The sequence below is a fragment of the Mycteria americana genome, chromosome 1 (assembly GCF_035582795.1).
Source record: "Mycteria americana isolate JAX WOST 10 ecotype Jacksonville Zoo and Gardens chromosome 1, USCA_MyAme_1.0, whole genome shotgun sequence".
Taxonomy (NCBI): Eukaryota; Metazoa; Chordata; class Aves; order Ciconiiformes; family Ciconiidae; genus Mycteria; species Mycteria americana.
In genome coordinates this window covers 82,862,728-82,881,073 of record NC_134365.1, presented here as the reverse complement: position 1 = coordinate 82,881,073, position 18,346 = coordinate 82,862,728, and the positions used below count along the sequence as shown (strand labels likewise).

General features: G+C 41.0%; 1 protein-coding gene across 1 annotated transcript in view; it reads right to left on the bottom strand.

Moving 5' to 3' along the window:
* VWF (von Willebrand factor) overlaps window positions 1-15,841 on the bottom strand; it is a 147,552-nt gene extending 131,711 nt beyond the window's left edge. The window contains exons 1-6 of the mRNA XM_075491424.1: window positions 15,766-15,841; window positions 14,604-14,834; window positions 13,179-13,331; window positions 11,124-11,282; window positions 9,365-9,467; window positions 9,070-9,278 (exon numbers count right to left, since the gene is read on the bottom strand). Coding sequence (XP_075347539.1) covers window positions 9,070-9,278; window positions 9,365-9,467; window positions 11,124-11,282; window positions 13,179-13,331; window positions 14,604-14,834; window positions 15,766-15,841 — 931 coding nt within the window. The remainder of the gene's footprint in view (window positions 1-9,069; window positions 9,279-9,364; window positions 9,468-11,123; window positions 11,283-13,178; window positions 13,332-14,603; window positions 14,835-15,765) is intronic.
* Between the last annotated feature and the right edge of the window lie 2,505 nt (window positions 15,842-18,346).

Sequence of the window (18,346 nt, the reverse complement as noted above, 5' to 3'; positions counted from 1 at the left end):
GCCTGCAGAAGGCAGCTCCCAGCACTTCTCACACCTGTATGAACATGGTAGGAGTTATTTGCTGGTCAGCTATAATCTGCAGAAGCCTAAGCATGCCTACACATTTTCCTACTATTTAGAAGTTGTCAACAAAACACGAGACATTAAAGAGGCAACTGAAATGAAGCTGCTCTCCCTAACCAATGAAAGTATTAGCATTCCTGATCCCAACTAGCCTTGATTTTCTCCTTCTGTCCGAAACTAAATCTTGTTTGCAAAGAAACTTAACATACACCATAATTGCTTGGGCCTATGATCTTACTGTGTAAGCTGTCCTGAAACATGCTCCTCTGTCATATTAAAAGCAGCTCGTGGTCCAGTCTTGGCAAGATTTGCACTCACTTTGCGTAAAAGCAAAACTGAAGGAGTTCGTCGGTACGGCTGCCACTTCCTGAGAAATGCCAGCAGTCTCTGTTTCTGTTGCTCCATCCTTCTAAGAAGGGGGATCCTCCCAGAAAGGGAATGTGCCCTCCTCCCCCTTTTGCCTCCCATGGCCTGGCTGATTAGAGGACTACCTCTGCTTCCTTCTGCGGGTACCTGCTACAAAATAGTTAATTTCATGACTCTCTCTTAGTTCTGTAACTTCGCTTTTTAAAACCCTACTGTGTTGCTTGCGAGAATATCAGTTGCCACTGTTAACTCATTCCCAAGAATGGAAATGTGACCCTGACTGCCACTGGAAAACAAAAGAAATGCTTCCTAAATATATCTATATCGTATTTTTATATTTTAAATATATTTTATATTTTATAACATATTCTATAGATATGCATATATAATCAAAATGTCATTGAGCTACCTGCTGTACATTAAGTACAAACACACAGAATATACTGAACACTAAAACTGTTCCTAAACTAAAGGGTAGTTGTGAAAACTACACTGAGAATGCTAATGCGGATGTAATAAAGCCAGTAGCCTTTAGCAGGCTTTTTTTTGTAAACTAGAAATTAGGGGCTTACAAATGTAGCATACATTAGGCCCAAAGCAGGTGTCAAAGGAGGAAGACTCCAAGGAAAGGACAACAGGGAAAGGCAGTAAAAGGCATGAAATTTTCACCTATGCAGCCAGAACTGAGCACAAGAAAAGAAAAACAGCAACAAGAAGAATGCAACCCTTTAGTTTACCACAGATTGTAAAGATTAGAGTAACACTGAAATCTCGTCTGACAAGAAGCAAGGTGCCAAATTAAATACATCCCCTTTTATTTGCACTAACGCAGTCTTACACTAACAGTTATAAGAGACGGGCTCCGCTCTGAAGCAAATGTTATGCAAAATTTTTAGTATACTATGTTAACTATTCTGCTTAATACTTCCAAGTAAAATTTTTTTCAAAATAAATAATTTCAAAACTTTTGTGGGTTTTGGGGTTTGTTGTTTTTTTTTTAACCTGCTCTTCAAACCCTCTTGTTGTCAGTGCCTGTCTGTGTATTAGCAGACTATTCTACAGGCACGAGCGACTTGCCAACACCTTGCCAGAGCAGTTCTTCCTCTTTGCAAAGTCCTGGAGCCCTTAAATTAAGCTACAAGCTGTTTGGAACAGGCAATACTTGATCAATTTGGATTTGCTCAATAGCTCAAGGTCCTGCCCCAGGTAAGCCTCCTCAACATATGATAGTAAAAATCTAGGATAATAATGAATTAGGAGAGATCAGTTGACAGTGTATTTTTCCTGTGATTTGTGCAATGTAGCCCTAAGTGACCTATAGCAACAGAAAAAGGGCCGGAAAAGCACTAAGACTTTAAAATGAGAGTGCTGCAAAACTTTGGATGCACATTTGCCAGCCTGCTTTTCCCCAGAAACTTTGTCCTCCACACTAAACAACACAGTCACTAAAAACGCATGGTGTTTCACTGAATATCATTAGTTATTACTTCACATGATACAGATTCAGTGGAACCTGTATTTTCAGAGTACCTGTAATTCCCTTGAATGAGCAGCTTTACAAACACACAGTAAGATGCACTCCATACTCCTGGAGAGGTGAAAAGCAGTTGGACACGGAAGTTTCACTGACCATCAGAAGTGTTCTAACATGAAACTATGAAGTGAGCCTAGGGCCACTGAGCTCCTTAACAAACATAGGCCATGGGGATAAGTTATTTCTGCAGAGGGTTACTTTGGAGAGGACTCTTCAACCTCTTCAACTCTGTGCTACACGCCCTATCGATCAGTGTGGTGATTCTCAAATACTTCATCTATTTGATGAGGCTTCAGGAAGAAAAGCGGTGAGGGAGAATTATCCCCAGCACTTCTGACTGCTCCGGGCGGAGGGACGAGTGCCTGCCACCACTGCTGCCTTTCACCTGACACCTCCCTTTCCTTCTGCTGAAGGACACGAGGGGGTAGGAAAGGAAAGGCAGTGGAAGGGACAACACAACAAAAACGGCTTAAAAAAAACCAAGGTTTCTTAAGCGCACGGGTGATACTATTAACAGAGCAGCTGAGCATCTCAGCTGCCTACTCTGGCACTGCACACCCACCACGCAGCGTGACTGCCCTCCTCCCCTACACAGCACAGTTTTGTTTTCCTTCTGTTCCTTCTGTGTGCGGTGGTTCTTCTTGCTCTAAGCAGCCAAGTTTCTGGAGGAACAATCCTTAGCCAGGCCTCATCAGAGCCCTACACACAGAAACCCTCCGTATGGCCTGGGTGGGATTTTTGCTAAAGCACTTGTTTTGTCTAAGTCTTGCAGGAAGAGTGTTGAAAATAGATGCTGTCATGAAATATAATGAAAACAAAGCATTTGGACACAAGACAAATGCCTGAAGAACTGGTGCCTGATGTTGACCATAGTACAGACTGATACCGGCGTGCAAACTGGCTGCTAAACAGCCAAGACCCCCAGGCACCTAGTTAGCATGCAGTCTCCTTTTAGGATACAAGATGGGTTCAGGAGGTAGCTGTTAAAGCACAGCCCAAATCTCACCTTCTCCCTGTGTCCCAGAAACATCCTACCACTTTGATAACCCTGCTAACGTCCCCCAGGAGAAGGCCACACACCAACCATCTGAGCAGCAGGTAGGGTCTCCAGGGCGTTCTGTTGGAACTATGACTTTAGTGCTCTAACTGCTGCCCTCATGTCTCTTTGGACAGAAACAAGGAAAAAAAAAAAAAAAACAAAAAACAAAAAACAGGCAAACCAAAACCACATACCACACTGACATGTTTGGGGCAAGACTTCCTCCCCCAACCCACCCCTTTTTTTTTGGTCAGAACAGTTGCTTTCACTTATCTGATTTTCAGATAGATGATGTTCACTCTCGACAGAAAAATCAGTGTTCACTATGATATCTGGGTCTCAAAATCACCAGTTCCTTCTGAAATCTGAAACTGGTATGCTGTTTGTTTACTTTGAGACTGATCGTCAGGCAAGGCGAAGCGTTAGCAATAACCATCTCGTGCTCAAGGCACGTGAGTGGGAGGCAGGAACCCTGACCTCCCTCCCTGGACCTCCTGCAGATTTTTCATATGGCCATAGGCCCATCAGGTTAACTCTCCTAGGCTCTGTTAACTCGTCTGTAAAATATATGCAAGAATTTGTGCAAGACGCTACAATAGAGGTGTGTAAACTTGCACACATTAGCTATTTACCAAGCAATGGGGGTTTTTTGCTTGTTAGGGCTTTTGGGTTTGGGGGTTTTTGTTTGGTTTTTTGTTTGGTTTTTGTTTTGTTTTGTTTTAACACAGTTTTACATCGTTTAGTGCATGGTTCTAGACAAGCAAAACTTTTGGCAAGGTTGACCAAAAATTGATCCATAGTTTGGACCAAATTAATGGTATGAAATATTGAAGTCATGGGCTATAAAGTCTTTCCTGCCCTCTCTGGTTCAATGAATAGAAAATTAATAATATTAAACACAAGAGAGGGAAAGAGCCATCTCCAAAACTCTACAGCCCAGTGATGAAGGCAAGCTCTTCACAACAAAAGTGTCTAACTTTGATTCCAGACTCTGAATAAAGCAGAGCAGGTTAGGAATGCAGGTTTCTGGCATCTCAGATGAATGCCATATAATGAAGACAGGTACAAGGCAAGTCGTCTTCATCTGTACTGTTTGTAAATGACAGCTAAATTCCATTGTGAATCTATCACCTTTGCTTTCAAGTTAAAATACAAGAAAGAACATGAGATTATTTACTTAGGCCAAACAAAAGCTTTAAACTTGCCTAAAATCAAATTACTGATATCCTTTAAAATGCCAAGAAATTTGGATTTCAGAATGACCGAAACTTCTGGGTTTTTGGTTTTGTGGGGGGTTTTTTTTGGGGGGGGAGGTGGAGGGGGAATTATCTGCGTTACCGTCACTGTGAGTTTGGAACATGTTTTAAAAGCTTCTGATAACAGGTACCACACACAGGGAAGTTGCATATTCAGTCATATGCATTTATACAACTTCTGGAACAAAAACATTACCTGAAACGTCAGATTTTTCCTTGCAGATACTGTCTGCTTCTACCTGTTTAACCTATATTCACTCTCCAGTGGCATCATATATTCTGTATTTCAGCAACTTAAAAGGCTGGAATATGTTTCTGACAGCTGGAGCAGGCTCAGAATATCAAGCCTTTATCCAAAATTAGCCATGGGTATTGTCTTATCATTAATGTCTTTGTAATTTGGAGACAGATTCCCAGAAACACGCTTCCTGCCAGTGCCAAGAAAAGCATAATGGGACGCTGGATTAATTTGGGTTGGGTTTTTTTTTCTTCCATACTTCTAAGAATATGTAACATGCACAATTAAAAAAAATGATGGATTAATATCCCTGTGTTGGATTTGAATGAGCTCTTTTGCAGAAATAAATTTAATGATGACCTAGACATCCAAGCGCCTATCGCAGCAATATCACCGTGAGACAGCTCAACGATAAGAGTACTAGGCAAAGACTGAGGCTACGGGCACACAAATAAGCTCCATGAGCTTGCACTGCAACCACTCTAATTGGGGAGAAATCACCCTACACTTTCTGCAAGGTAAGAGCATGCCCTTCAACCACTAGCATGCTGCAAGGCTATGGGGTTTTGGCCACTTGCTCATGCGCGCATGCCCCGAGGAGATTTCAGGATCAAGTTGCCCGTGTTGTGTCAGATTTCCTCCATAGTATTATGTAATTCATCTCTTCTGGCCTGTGCTTTGGATCCCCAGTTGTAAAATGCTCATGGCAATGATCCTGAAACATTCAAATGCCACGGGCCGAAGGCTGCCAAATAGATATCTGAGCATCTATAAAGGACTCAACTTCATGTTTCTGATATGAGCAAAGACTGGCAACCAGTTAGAAGCGTATGATCGTGTCAGAAAGCACAGCCTGTTCAATTATCAAATCTTGGAAGCATTCACAGCATGGCTATAAAAGACCAGAGCCTTGCTGGCAGGAAAAAGCAGAGGAGAAATTAACTCCTTCATTAGGATCTAGGGGAAAAACAAACAAACAAAAAACCAAACAGAAAACCCTGGAAAGCTTCTGAGAACTTTCTATATTTTAGTTATGCTTGAAGTGTGAGAACAAGCTCTCAAGGGGCAGCTGGCTTGTCTTTACTGCCATATCCGATAAACAAGCAACCACGTACAATATAATCAATCTTCTTTGTAGGTCTTGACAGGCCACGAGCATTTCTCTGCAGGATGAACTAGTTTAGTAACCGACTATGTCAATGAGAGTGACTCAGCACCCCATCCTCTGTCTGAATGAAAGCGTGTGCCTGCAACTCTGAAGCCTAATGGGGAGAGTTTGGGGGTTTTTTTGAGGTTCAAGAGCTACTGCCTAAGGTCACTACCTTCAAAGCTGGGTCCTACCAATGTTAATTTGCTAGGGTATCATAGCTTGAGTCACATCACTTAGACCTCCAGGAGCTCAATAAGTGAGCATCAAAAGTGTATACAGATGTGACATATGTTATCCTCTATTTGGACTGTCAGTTCTCAATTTCCACACCAAAACACAGTGAGGAGTCATAAGACTGCCATAACAATAGCACATGGTTGAATAGATTATAAAACATGAGTATGAATACATCAAGAGAAAAGAAAAACAATTACACACTGTTCACTAAGTTTAAACACCCTTTCCTTCATGCCTCCTTTATTTACTTGCTGTAAGTGGTAATGTCCAATAATACAGCAGGTGCTTTGCCTCTTATTTCACCACCACCCCAAAACAATCCAAACACAATGCATGAAGTTCTACATCATAATCCACTTTCTCAGGAGCAAACCGTAGCAAACTAAACTAACCCTCTGTGTTGTTAAACCAAATTTTTTTTTTTTATCTGAACTACAGAAAAATCATGTTTTCATTTGTTTTCAATATAAACATTGCCATTTTGTTGAAACTGTGACAAAATACGTGATGCTACATGAAAGACAGCATTTATGGGCTAGATTCTATCCATGATAACTCTGACTTCTGCACAGATTTGGGATCTGGTCCTCTGGTGCCACAAAGAAGCCCTAGAAATGGGTCATCAAATCACATGAGTTTCCTCCTATGCAGGCAGATATGAAGATGATACAAAACTACTGCAATAGTTTTTAAACCGTGTGAGCTACAGTCCATGAGAGACAGAAAAAAAACATTTCAGCTGCAGACTTCTTTCCATCACAGTGGTTTTTATAGGCTCCCCTCCTACCAGGCAAGGACTATTAGCAAGCAGACAGCTTACCATTTCAGTGTAAATCAAAGAAGTTTAAAGGCTAGTACATCTTGAGGTGCCTGCCCAGCCTTTAAAAAACCTCCAGGAAGGCTTGAAACATCTCAGCTATCTGACAAGCTCATTGGCTATAGCACAATACCTGATGCATAACCTCTAGCATCATCTCTCTTCCTTTGCCTCTGACATTCAGATCTGCTTAGTGGTCCCCAGGGGTTTCCAGATGAGAGCCTGTAATCTTGGCAACATTAGATCGTTGTCTTTTTCCTTTGTGCACTGTGTTTCCATTGCATTTTATACTGAAGCTCAAAGATCTTATTGTATTTATTATCAATACAAATCCTGACCAGAAATATATTTAACCGATTAGCACTGAAGGCCAAGTCTGATAAATCAAAATATGCCCAGATTTTAACAGGAAGCAATGGAACATCAACAGGAGAGTTCAGTCCGCCATCAACCTTAACGTAACCCTTCAGTGCCCTCAGATTGCTAAGTCATTACACCAAGCTCACATCCTGGGTTGGGTTGACCTTTACAAGATCTAATCAGGCTAAAAGGAGAGCAAATAACAACTGCAGTAGAAAGAAAAGGGTACACTGCTTCATAGGCTACCAGTAGGCTGCCTAGATCTTTCATTTAAAGAACATTGCCTCTCCCAGTCGCTTGTGTTGCCCCTCACCTAGAATTAGCTTCAACAGTTTAAAAAAAAAAAAAAGGTCTGAATTAAGCAAAAGCTGATTTTACTTGGAGCAAGTTAAGAAGAGCTCATATGAACCACCCCGCCAGCAGAGCTGCCAAGGAGACAAACGTGGGCGTAGTGACGTCCCTCACTGATACAACAAATTCAAACATAATTAATTCTAATTCCTTCTAAAGTAGTTTAAATGAAAGGCCTATTGTATCAGAGTAAAAAACTGGCAGAATTGCTGAGATACATTTTTATTCTTCAGGCTAAAAGCACAGATCTGTATGTCCACACAGGTTACAGAAGTCAGGGCCTTCATCATACAGTAAGAGCTATGCATGTTCTCTGCCACTTTCTCTATTATTTTTCAACTCTTCCAAGCAGTGACCCTGTCATGTACTTCATTACATTCAGAAATCTGTGTTTGCGAAAGCACTGCTTTTTTTAAGAGGGAGGATACAGTCTCAGGCGTGTTAAACAAATACAGCATGAAACACATTTAAATATGAGCAGCAGAAGGGAATCCTCTACATTTGAACAGTGCAAGGCAATACAGTCTCCTTTTCTGCTCCTGCATTTTATAATAGCCTCACTCCTGTTTATTGTCTCAATAAAAGGATGTGAACTTCAGATCTCAACACATTTGGACATCAAGGTATCCAAGCCCTGCCAAGCAATTCTGTGAGCTGAGTTTGTTTCTTATTATTTACATTGCTGAAGGGCTGATCAATCATTTTAAGATACTATGAAATCAGGGTTTTTTTCTGTACATTGAAGCTACACTGATGTATCCCAAGTGTCAGTAAAACACATCTCTGGAGCACTGCCAGGCCCTTCTCCATGTTGCTCTGTTTCCCTTCCTATTTTCTATATCATTTATTTTTAATACATATCTTACATTATCAATTTGACATATTAATGTATTAACTAACTTTACTCTAAACCTTTCCTCTTCAGGTAAGTGCTAAGAATTAAAAACACTCTGAAATATCACAAATCAAGATTGGTCCTTCAAAGTCACATTCAGTGCTTTTCCAAAACTCTCAGTCTACACCCATACTGGCAGACTTTGCATAAAGCTGAATAGAGCAGCAAAAGCAGTCTTGTGTCTCCCTTTCATTAGGAGTTGCTGTGATATAAGGTGCATCTCCAACCCAACAGCCCATATGGACAGGGAAATGTCATTAAAAGGTAACCACTTTATAGAACAGCATCCTGTGCCAAATCCAAGTACAAACCTGCCAGCAGCAATCCCCAGGATTTAATATTCTGCTATTGCAACACTATCTATTCTTACTCCCACTTGTCTAACTTGTGAAAAATTAGAAGTCGAATCAATGAGTATTCCTCACATCTCTTTTGCCGAGTCTTCTAGTCGGTCTCCCCACACACTATATTGTACATTTTTTAGCCTGTAGCTTTACCTTTGTATTTCAAGATTCAAGGTTTCTAAAAGTGTTAAATTCAGACTTCTGGGCTTTGCTCAGGAATGAGATGTGACAGCAATTCCCCTTCAGGAGAGAGGAAGATGAAAGAACTTAGTCAGATAGCTTTTCAGTGCATCAAGATGAGGTACCTGACAGGTTTTGTGGAAACATTTTGCTTGATCAGCAAAACCTTTGTTGAATCACCCATCAGGAAAGGTGTGCGGAGTGTATATTAAAATACAGTCAGTTAGCCATAGTCTTACCTTCCTGAGTTCTGAAGTCATCTTCAGCAAATTTATTAAAGTTGCCACACAACCCACAGGTCTTATTATAGTGCTTTTCTTGAAGGAGTATCTGAATATTCCCACTGATATCAATCTTCACCACAAAGCCATGCTCATCACTGGATATTTTATAATAACCTGTCTCCTTCTCTATAAATATGCCATTGGAGGCAAAAGGTATGGAAACCCTGTGAAGAAAAATAGGAATTTCTCAGAATATGACACACAAAAACCATGGGGTTTTTTCTGCTGGAATACTTGTTCCCACAGGTACCTTTTGTCTTCCTGCATCACACCTCCATCTAAGGAGAAGCGAAGATTGAAGTATTCTCCAAGATACACAGAGAAACCAATTTTCTCCCCATCCTGGTAGTCACCTGAAGAGATGAGACATAAGCAAATATTGTTAGTTCTGGGACTCGGGAGGACAACTTGTAAGTACTCATTGCAGGGTTGGGAGCATATCTTCTAACATCTTCAAGAGCCATCCATCTATTTCATCCCATAGTTGTTTAATGTGAAATGAACAGATAGTCCCAGCATGAGGGCTGGCATCAACCACTGGCAGGCGCATGACCTGGCGCTGGCTGTGGACTCACGCTCTCCCCATTACTGTCTCTAGCCAGTGAATTGTCCATCCTACCACGCACACTGGGGGAGTTTCCACAGGAGATGTGCCTGACGATCTGCCCTGCTCTTTCCCTTCCTAGTTTCCTTCCAAGGACAAACCATAGTTCAATGGTAAGAGAAGGGGGTTGAATCCATTGAACTGATGGAAGAACTGAGCCTGGAGATTTTCGTTCTTGATAAGCCCTCTAACCATCTCAACTGGTCTTTAAGGGGTAGATGCCAATATTGGCCAGCCAACTCGGGAGCAGCTCACTCAGAATTTTTCAAAAGGAGCAGCACATAGAGATGGAGACCACTTTCTTAGGCTCTGAGAGAGAAGAGGGTGGGGGGTTCAGACTTCATCCTTTCTCTGCTTTTGCCTGTTGTCTAGCTTTGACTTTACAGCAGCTCCTTGCACAATGCACCACCCATTCTGGGCCTCCTGTTCTGAGGTAGCCAGCTCTGCCCAGACCTAGACACTTTACTCAGCAATGCAGATTGCACTTCACAGCCAGGTATCCAAAACCAAAACAAACCCACACACGTATGCTAAGATAGGCATCGAAAATAGATTATGCCATGCTTATGTGCCGAATAAAAAATAAAGCCTCAGCTCATGGGGGTTTTTTTAAGATTTCTTTGCTCACATAAAATACTGCAATCAGTTCATACTTCATGTGCAGGTGGGTTCTTCTACATACAAAAAAAAATGTACCGAGCTGCTTAAGTTGAGGAAGAAAATTATTTAAATTGGTATATGTCTCCTCTTCAGAGTGATGGGATCAGTTTACTTCAATTTACTCGTAGTCAGTAAAAAGTCATCTTAAACTATGACTAATACAGAACAGTTATTAGTTAATATACAAATATCTGCCAAAAGAGTTTGGTATGAAAGTAACCTATGGTTTTGGTTCTCATATCATCTGTTGCCTGTCCTCAAGAATAACACTGCAGGGGCTCTTGCTAATTCAAAGGCCTTTTGTCCTGCAGGATGGGATTTTTCTTACTGGGGTATTTAGCATACAGGTAAAATTAGTTCTACAGGGTCATGTAGCTCCTGTTCCTGTACTCAGCTTTAACAGCCACATTCCTCTAGCAAATTCAAAATAAAAAAAGGTCTTACTTTCACTCTTTAGAAGAGACAGTAAGAAAACGTCCATTCCTTGGCAGCTTAGTTATGTGTGAGATATATGACCAAGGGATAACAGAAGCCAAAGTGACAGAATTCCCTCAGAAGTAATCCTGCTTTCGGGGAAAAACAAACAAACAAACACTAAGATCCTTTCATGCAGTGGTCCATCCTATCTGACAAAGGGGAAAGCTATTTGTCTTTTCTTCTCAGTGATGGAACCTGGCACAAGGGCAATGCCACATCCCTACAACATTTTGCATTTGTCACTTCTTGGTATCTTGCTCAGACTCACCCAAGAGTGTGAAGGAGCGCTTGTGACAGTCCCCGGCAAGGAGGTAACTGCAGTCCCCAGCAAAATTGTAGAAAGAACCATCAAAAGTTTTGATGTGATCATTCCCAAAAAGGCTGCAACGGGAAACTGATGACTCCTGAAGCAAAGAACCTGATGATCCTGGATATCAAAACACAACGTAACTGGCAATGTAAAACATTCATTTTGTAGTTCAGGATTTTATCTGCTGGAATTTATTGCCATTGATCACTGCGTGTCCTAGACCTTTAGCTCTAGTTTCTAGGCAGACTGTATGTCTGGCATGACAGTCCATAGGATCAAGCACAGACTTTTTATTCTTTTTTAAATTATATGCATTAGTGAAATGGCTCTTTCTCTTTATTTCTACTGGCCCAAACCTTGCATGGGTAATTTCAGTCCTGATCCTTCAAGGAATGCCATGCGTTCATTCATTTGTGCCTGCCTGCAATCCCATTAAAATCAATAGGGCAGTAGTAAAACCCCATAGTTTGTTCATTCAAGCACCACTGACTTCAGGGAGTCTTTGTGACTCAACACAGTACAAGGTGAAGAGCCAAAAGGAGTAACTTTACCCATGTTGCCAGCGTGATGAGAATGTTGCCTGATCTAGGATTGCAGGATTAGATGGGCAAAAAGAGAAAAAAAATCTCACAGAAGAAACAGTGAAAATGTATTATAATTCCCAGACATCAGAAAATAAACATGTTTTCCTACCTGATATTACAGTGGCCAGCAGTAGGTTTGTTAGCAGCACTGCCAAGAGGAGCATCTGTCAAAAATCGAGAGATTAGAACATCCTTAGTCTGAGGTGTTTAGTCTGTTTCACAACTCACCATTTTCTAGCCTTTCTTTATAAAGTTATTTTTGAGGTTCTACAACATTTCAGAAAGCCGTAATCCATGCGGACTTTCACAGTAATTCTGTTACCCACCCATGCTTTTTTAAAGTAGGTAGTCTAGGAGATTAACTATTCTGTCCCCATTTTCACTTCTCATTGCAGGGAAATGTGGGCTACCTCCACAGGAAATGCAACCCAACATACACACATATTCTGATTTACCCGAGTTAGTACAATGCACACACAAAGCCCTTCAATACACAGCATTATTATCAGACAACCCAACATGACATGACCCAACAAGCACACCAGACTGGATCGGCCAACTTGGCCCCCGTAGAAGTCACCTCTGCTGCACAAGATTTGCATCCTGCCCAAACATCCACAAAGGGAAAGAAATGAAGATTTTGCACCAGCCCACAGCTCTGGCTGGCAGGCCATTATAACCACATGCTTTCTGTGGCAAGACATTAGTTGTTAACGGATGAAACCTGTAGGGAACTCCATCTAGGTGAGTTAATTTCAGTGATCATATAAGCCACTAGAGAGGCTTAAATATACCATACTTAATATATTAATGCCAGAAGATGAGGCACACCTTTCCCTAAAAGAACCCTCCAATTAAAGACTAGAATACGTTTTGCAAAGACAAACTCTGAATTCAGTTTATTGATGTCAATTATGTAGGTCCAATTCACAACCACATAAATAAACACTAAGTTTGCCTTATTTACAAAAGACAGGAAAAGAAAGATCTATTATAAATCTCAGTCTAATATAATGCTGCAAATGCCAATCTGACATAAGGCTGTTCCTTCTGCAAGACAGCTAAGAAGTGGCAACTGCATGGGAATGCAACTACAAAATAACGGTAAAGAAAACAACAGGCATTATTCTCAGATTACACACTTGCTAGTGTATTTTTAGTGCAGGCACTGTGTTATTGTGACTGAACCAGATACTGCTTTTGTCTGTTAACCCTTCAGTTTTACAAAGCAGGGAAAGAAAAAAGACAGTCTATAAAACCCTTCTCTTCAGCCCCCTTCCCCTCGCAGTCTGTTCTAAGCTGCAGACTTGAAGTTTCTCCCAATTTTAATAGAGCAGGTGCCACTAACCAATCAGAATACAATCAGTGAGATCTGCCAGTATATACCCCTCTATAATTTTATCACTGGTTTAATTAGAAATGAATGTACCTTCTTCTGTGCGAGATTCCTCTTGCACACGAACAAGAAGCTCCTCCAGTTGCCACCTATAGCCTACAACACCATTGTTCCCGTGTTCCTTCAGAAGACAGGACTGGAATGGCTTTGGTCTGAAATTTCTTGTTTTTGTACAAGCCAGGAACTCTTGTTCATTGAAAAGGAAAGATAAAAACCGAACGTCACATCCGTCTGATTCTCAAGACAATAGATTAAATTGCTATCGTGTAAATCAGTAGCCTTAATTGCCAGAAAGTTACAATGAGGGGAAACGGTTTTAAAAACTTACATGACAGATAAGTCTTTGAAATATATTCTGCATGTGTATGTGTGACAAATCTCACTGGCTGAGCCAATAGGCAGCATATCTATTTGAAAGACTATTGTTAAAGAGGAATAGTAGGATGCTCCATGCCTCAAAGACTGGAGCCATGTAGTATTTTTTCCTGCGAACAACTGCTTTAAAGGAGAAAGAAAAAAAACAATTCGGAGCTAATAATGACCTGTTTTTCTTCTCCAGGTACAAACACACTTGAATTTTGTCACATTCAATTAGATCAATGCATTTGGTCCTTGAGTTTGCAAACATTTGTAGAGATACTCTCTGGAACAACACATGGTAACAAGTTAATCGTGCACATACTTGTTTACAGAGGCGGGCACAAGCTTTATGGGCATATGTACAGCACTGAGCAAAAAATGCAGAGCAGATGACATCTTACTTTACTTTCAATGCCTCATGCTTCATATTTTCAATTGCTACTAGAAATAACAAAGGGGTTAGGAGGCAACACATTTCCCTGTAAATCATATTTTGCCACTAGTTCACAGAATCAGGTCCTTACTTTAAACCAAAAAAACAATGCAAAACAATAAAATATGCCCCCTGAGAGTCCCCAGCAGGCATGTCTGTCTTCTGCGCAAGCAATTCTGAGAATGAAGCGAGTATAATCCCTGCACACAGTTCTTAGAAAACAAAAATTAAAAAATAATTTAAAAAACTCCACATTGTAATATAATCATTTCTTCCTGAAGGCAATTTCCCTTATGATTTCTACAGATTACTAGATTGATACTTGCAGAATGGCAATGGATTATTTTTGAGACAATTTAGGTGACAAGCCTGCTTAGGTCGAGAGTTAACAAATAATACAAGTAATAAATTGTTAGCCATACTTATTTTGTCTTGTATTAACTCTTCATGACATCTGCATGTTAGAATGCTATAGAGCTGCACTACAGCTACTGAGCGACAGAAAGAAACACGGACCAAATTGTTTCTTTCCACGTGAAAGCCAGATAACAAGATTTTGAAATGCGCGCTTTCCATCAGGATATTCTCAGCCAGATGCTCCTGCCTCTTCTATAGCAGCAGTAAGGTTTGCCCCGATCACATTCATAGCAATGCAAGGTCCACACCTGACAGCAGCTGGGAAGATCCTGGAGAACATACAAGAAAGTGCCCCATGTGTGCAGAAACTTGGCGTCCACCACATCCACGGCCTTTGCCGTGGTCCCACAGACATCCCTCCAGCGTGGGGCAATCCTCTTGCAGCAGCACCCTGCTGCTGCAATAAAGCACCAGAAAACGACAACAACTTATTCCCCCGGCTTCTGCCCCCTCCTTCTGCATTTGCAAAGGAGTAACATCTATGGGAAAAAATATGCAAGTTGAAGCTTTAAAAACTGTTTCTTTGGCATTTTTGCATTAGAGGGTGCAACAGCAAAAGCTGGGAACCTCTAGAGGAACCAGTAAGTATGGAGGCTCTGACCCTGCTGAAATCTGCAGGGCAGGGTTTTACCCAGTCTAAATCTGACATGACTCTATAGAGAAGGGCTAAAAACCTTTCACATGAAACTGCCTTCAAGGCTGAAGTTACAGCTCAACAAAGCAGAAAGGGGGCAACAGCAGAGAGAACAGGCAAGATGCCTCTTGTTTTTCTCTTAGTCGCATGTCTGCTTCTGCTTTTGTATGAAGACAGAGGAATAGCATTGACTGGGAATCATTCTCTCCTCTTGGGTCCAGCTGCCAACTCTCAACAGGTCCTGCATACCTCCAAGAGCCTCGGCATTAGGGATCACAGAGAGGTGTTCTCAAAACCTTTCATTACAGGAATCCTAGCATTATTCATGATATGGTGAATAAGATCTCCTATCACCATGGTCTTTTGTCTTCTCAGTGCCTGAGCCCGAAATATGTCCCTTCATTTGGTAACTTCTTCTTGCAAATCTAAATCTAACAGGTAGCTTTGATTCATGCTTTTTTGTTTGGCACATACAGAAGATAGAGTGAGAGCCCCTTAAAAATAATCCTTAAAAATAGAGACACTGCTGGTTTTGTTCCATAGCTATTTCTGTATCATTACTACAAAAAGGGGCTAGTTCTTCAACAATACAGGATTGTTTAGTCTGTAACCATGATGGATGGCGGAGGTCTTCCTTTATTAGCTTTTGTGCCGCTGCCTTCACACCCTGACAAGCTTTATCTGGAAGGCCAGCGAGGGAGAGAGCAAACTACACGAAAGTCTGAGCCCATCGAAAGGTGCTTTGGAGAGGAGCAGGCTGCAGGCATGCCACTTACTGAACTTGGGCTGAGCCTCTGAGGTCCGCATGCGCTCGTCTGCGTGATCAGAGCCCTGGTCTACACCGGGGGACATTCTGTGACTCTCACTGCCAACATTTAATAGATGTTTCAGCTAAGCCAGACATCACAACACCTCTTAAGTGTCTTAGGAACCTTGGGGGACATAACAAAGAAAATTAGTTGAGCTAGACACCCAAAGAACAAACTTCCTTTTTCCCTTCTGGCTCCGTTTTCTCCCCAAAAAAGGAAATGGTAATTAAAGAGCGCATTTATTGGCTGATAGTATACCTCGTTCCAGTACAAAAGTTAAAGATGGTTGGGTAGATCTGACATGTAATTTTACAAATAATACACCCGAGGCACAGGAGGAAATATATAAAGGACTATGCACTGTTGCTGGAAAGCCCCCTATAGCCAGTTCCTGGAACAGAATAGGAAGGACTTCTGAGAAAAATTATCCATAGTAACTGGTTTTCATTGCTTTGTTTAAATACTAGATCACATGCAACAAGTCCAATGTTTCTTAACAGTTATATAAAAATTTGTAGTGAGGCATCAGACAGCATGCCACGTTTGTCATAGAGGTTTTTACACAGACACGTATGCAAAGTGCCTGTGTTATGAAACCTGCAACAGGAACAGTGGTGCAACATACAGGGCCTGAACAACGAAACAACCAAAATATCTTGATGTAGGTAAACTGGAAAACTAAAGCCTAGCAATACTGAATTTTGATTCTGTGCTTAGGAACTGGCAAATTAGATTGGGCTATGGAAGCAGCACAGGATGTCACTTTAAGACTATTTGGAAGATGCAAGCATCTGCTGTAAGAGAAATTAATCATACTTAAGGATATACCAATACACCAATGAGGTTCAGTAACAAAATTTTCTTTTAAATTGTTTTTAAGAGGGAAACAAGGCAATCTAGGATGTCAACGCATAGATCTCAATAGAGCAAACTAATCTGAAGTTTTCAGCCTGATTCTGCCTCTGCTGTAAGCATGTTGAGTTGAAGTACTCTATTCTGGACAAAGTTTGTTTCTGTAAGCATCACTTAATTTCTGCAGGCAAAGGCATTGATTGATTTTCTGAGGTCTAAAAAGTGTTCTTAGCATCTTGAGTAAACTGAAATCCCAAATGCCACATCCTCAGATGCCACACAAAAATGAAATGAAGGACGGTGTACTTTGAAATGTAGGAAATGTTGGAACAAAAGACGTGCCTTATGAGTCAGCAGAAAGTTCTTAAGCAGCGACTCATGGGGAAGGAAGCCATGCTGCTTCATTGGTCAGAAGTAGTCAAAAAAGTGAAAGAATTACAGGAAATGGGGAAGAAGAAGAAGAAAAAACAAACAAACAAACATCATTGTGCAATCATAAATACAAAGTACACTTCAGTCTTGAAGACTGGCTGACAGCACAGGCAATATAGCTCAAAAACAGTGAAATTCTTAAGGATAGAAAAAGAAAAGATAAAATGATGATTAGGGGTAGGAAGCAACTTCTCTGCAAGGGGAGGAAATTTCCAGTCTTAGAAAGTCAGAGAAGGAAAGCATGAGGAGCATCTACCGTATCACAGATGGCACAGAGAAGGTAAATAAGAAATAAGTATTCATCATTTCTCCCAGAGTAAAGGCTGGGAGCAGTCATTGAAATTCTCAGGGACGTGCCTTTAAAGCACATAACTGGAAGGCCTCAGCACAGGTCACTGTGTCAAAGAGGAGTCAAATTAATGAAGGGCTGGTCCACCACAGGGATGGATCAAATCACAGGGATCAAATGATGAATCAGGTAGAGCTTGTGGCTTATAAAGTCTTCACCCTGTTGAGCGCTGGAAGAAGAAATCCCATCCTTTAATGTTACACTTCATTTCTTACAACTCTTATTCTAAGCAATGTCTGTTAGCCACCAGAATCCTACTTTTTGGTCACAAAAAAAAAAAACCAAAACCAAAACCAAACCAAACCAAACCATACCACACCAAGACAGCTTTCCTTATCCCAGACTGAGGGAAGGTGTGTCTCAGTGGTTTTTCACAACTGAGATTCACAGTAACTTTTCCATTAGTGACCCAACAGTGAAACTCAGCATAAGTAACAATGAATAAGCTAAAATAAGAATTATTGCAAATAGTTCTGAAAATAAGAGCATCCCATGACAGCTCCTGAAAGCTCAGAGGAGCAGGCCAGAAATAACACAGGGCACAGGCTTAGGAAAGTTAATTCTGCATCCCCTCCTACTTACTCCATGTCCAAGGCGGGGGGAAGCCATAAAATTAAAAAAAAAACACATGACAATATTATGACAATATTAGCTGGCAAAGCCCACATAACCCTGTATTTGAACCCTTCCCTTTGGAATATTTAGGCTACTGTACTCCTTCAGGGAAGAAGCTGAGGCAGATGAACAAAGTACGCTAGTACTGAAATGGAATATTGACCTTCCCCATGCAGGAAAACCTTGAATGAGATTTATACTGCATAATTATTCATTAACACATTTTAAGGGCATAAGTAAGGGTAGAAAAAATAGGCCAGTTACATATATTCAAGCGAAAGGAGGACATGCGGACAGCTG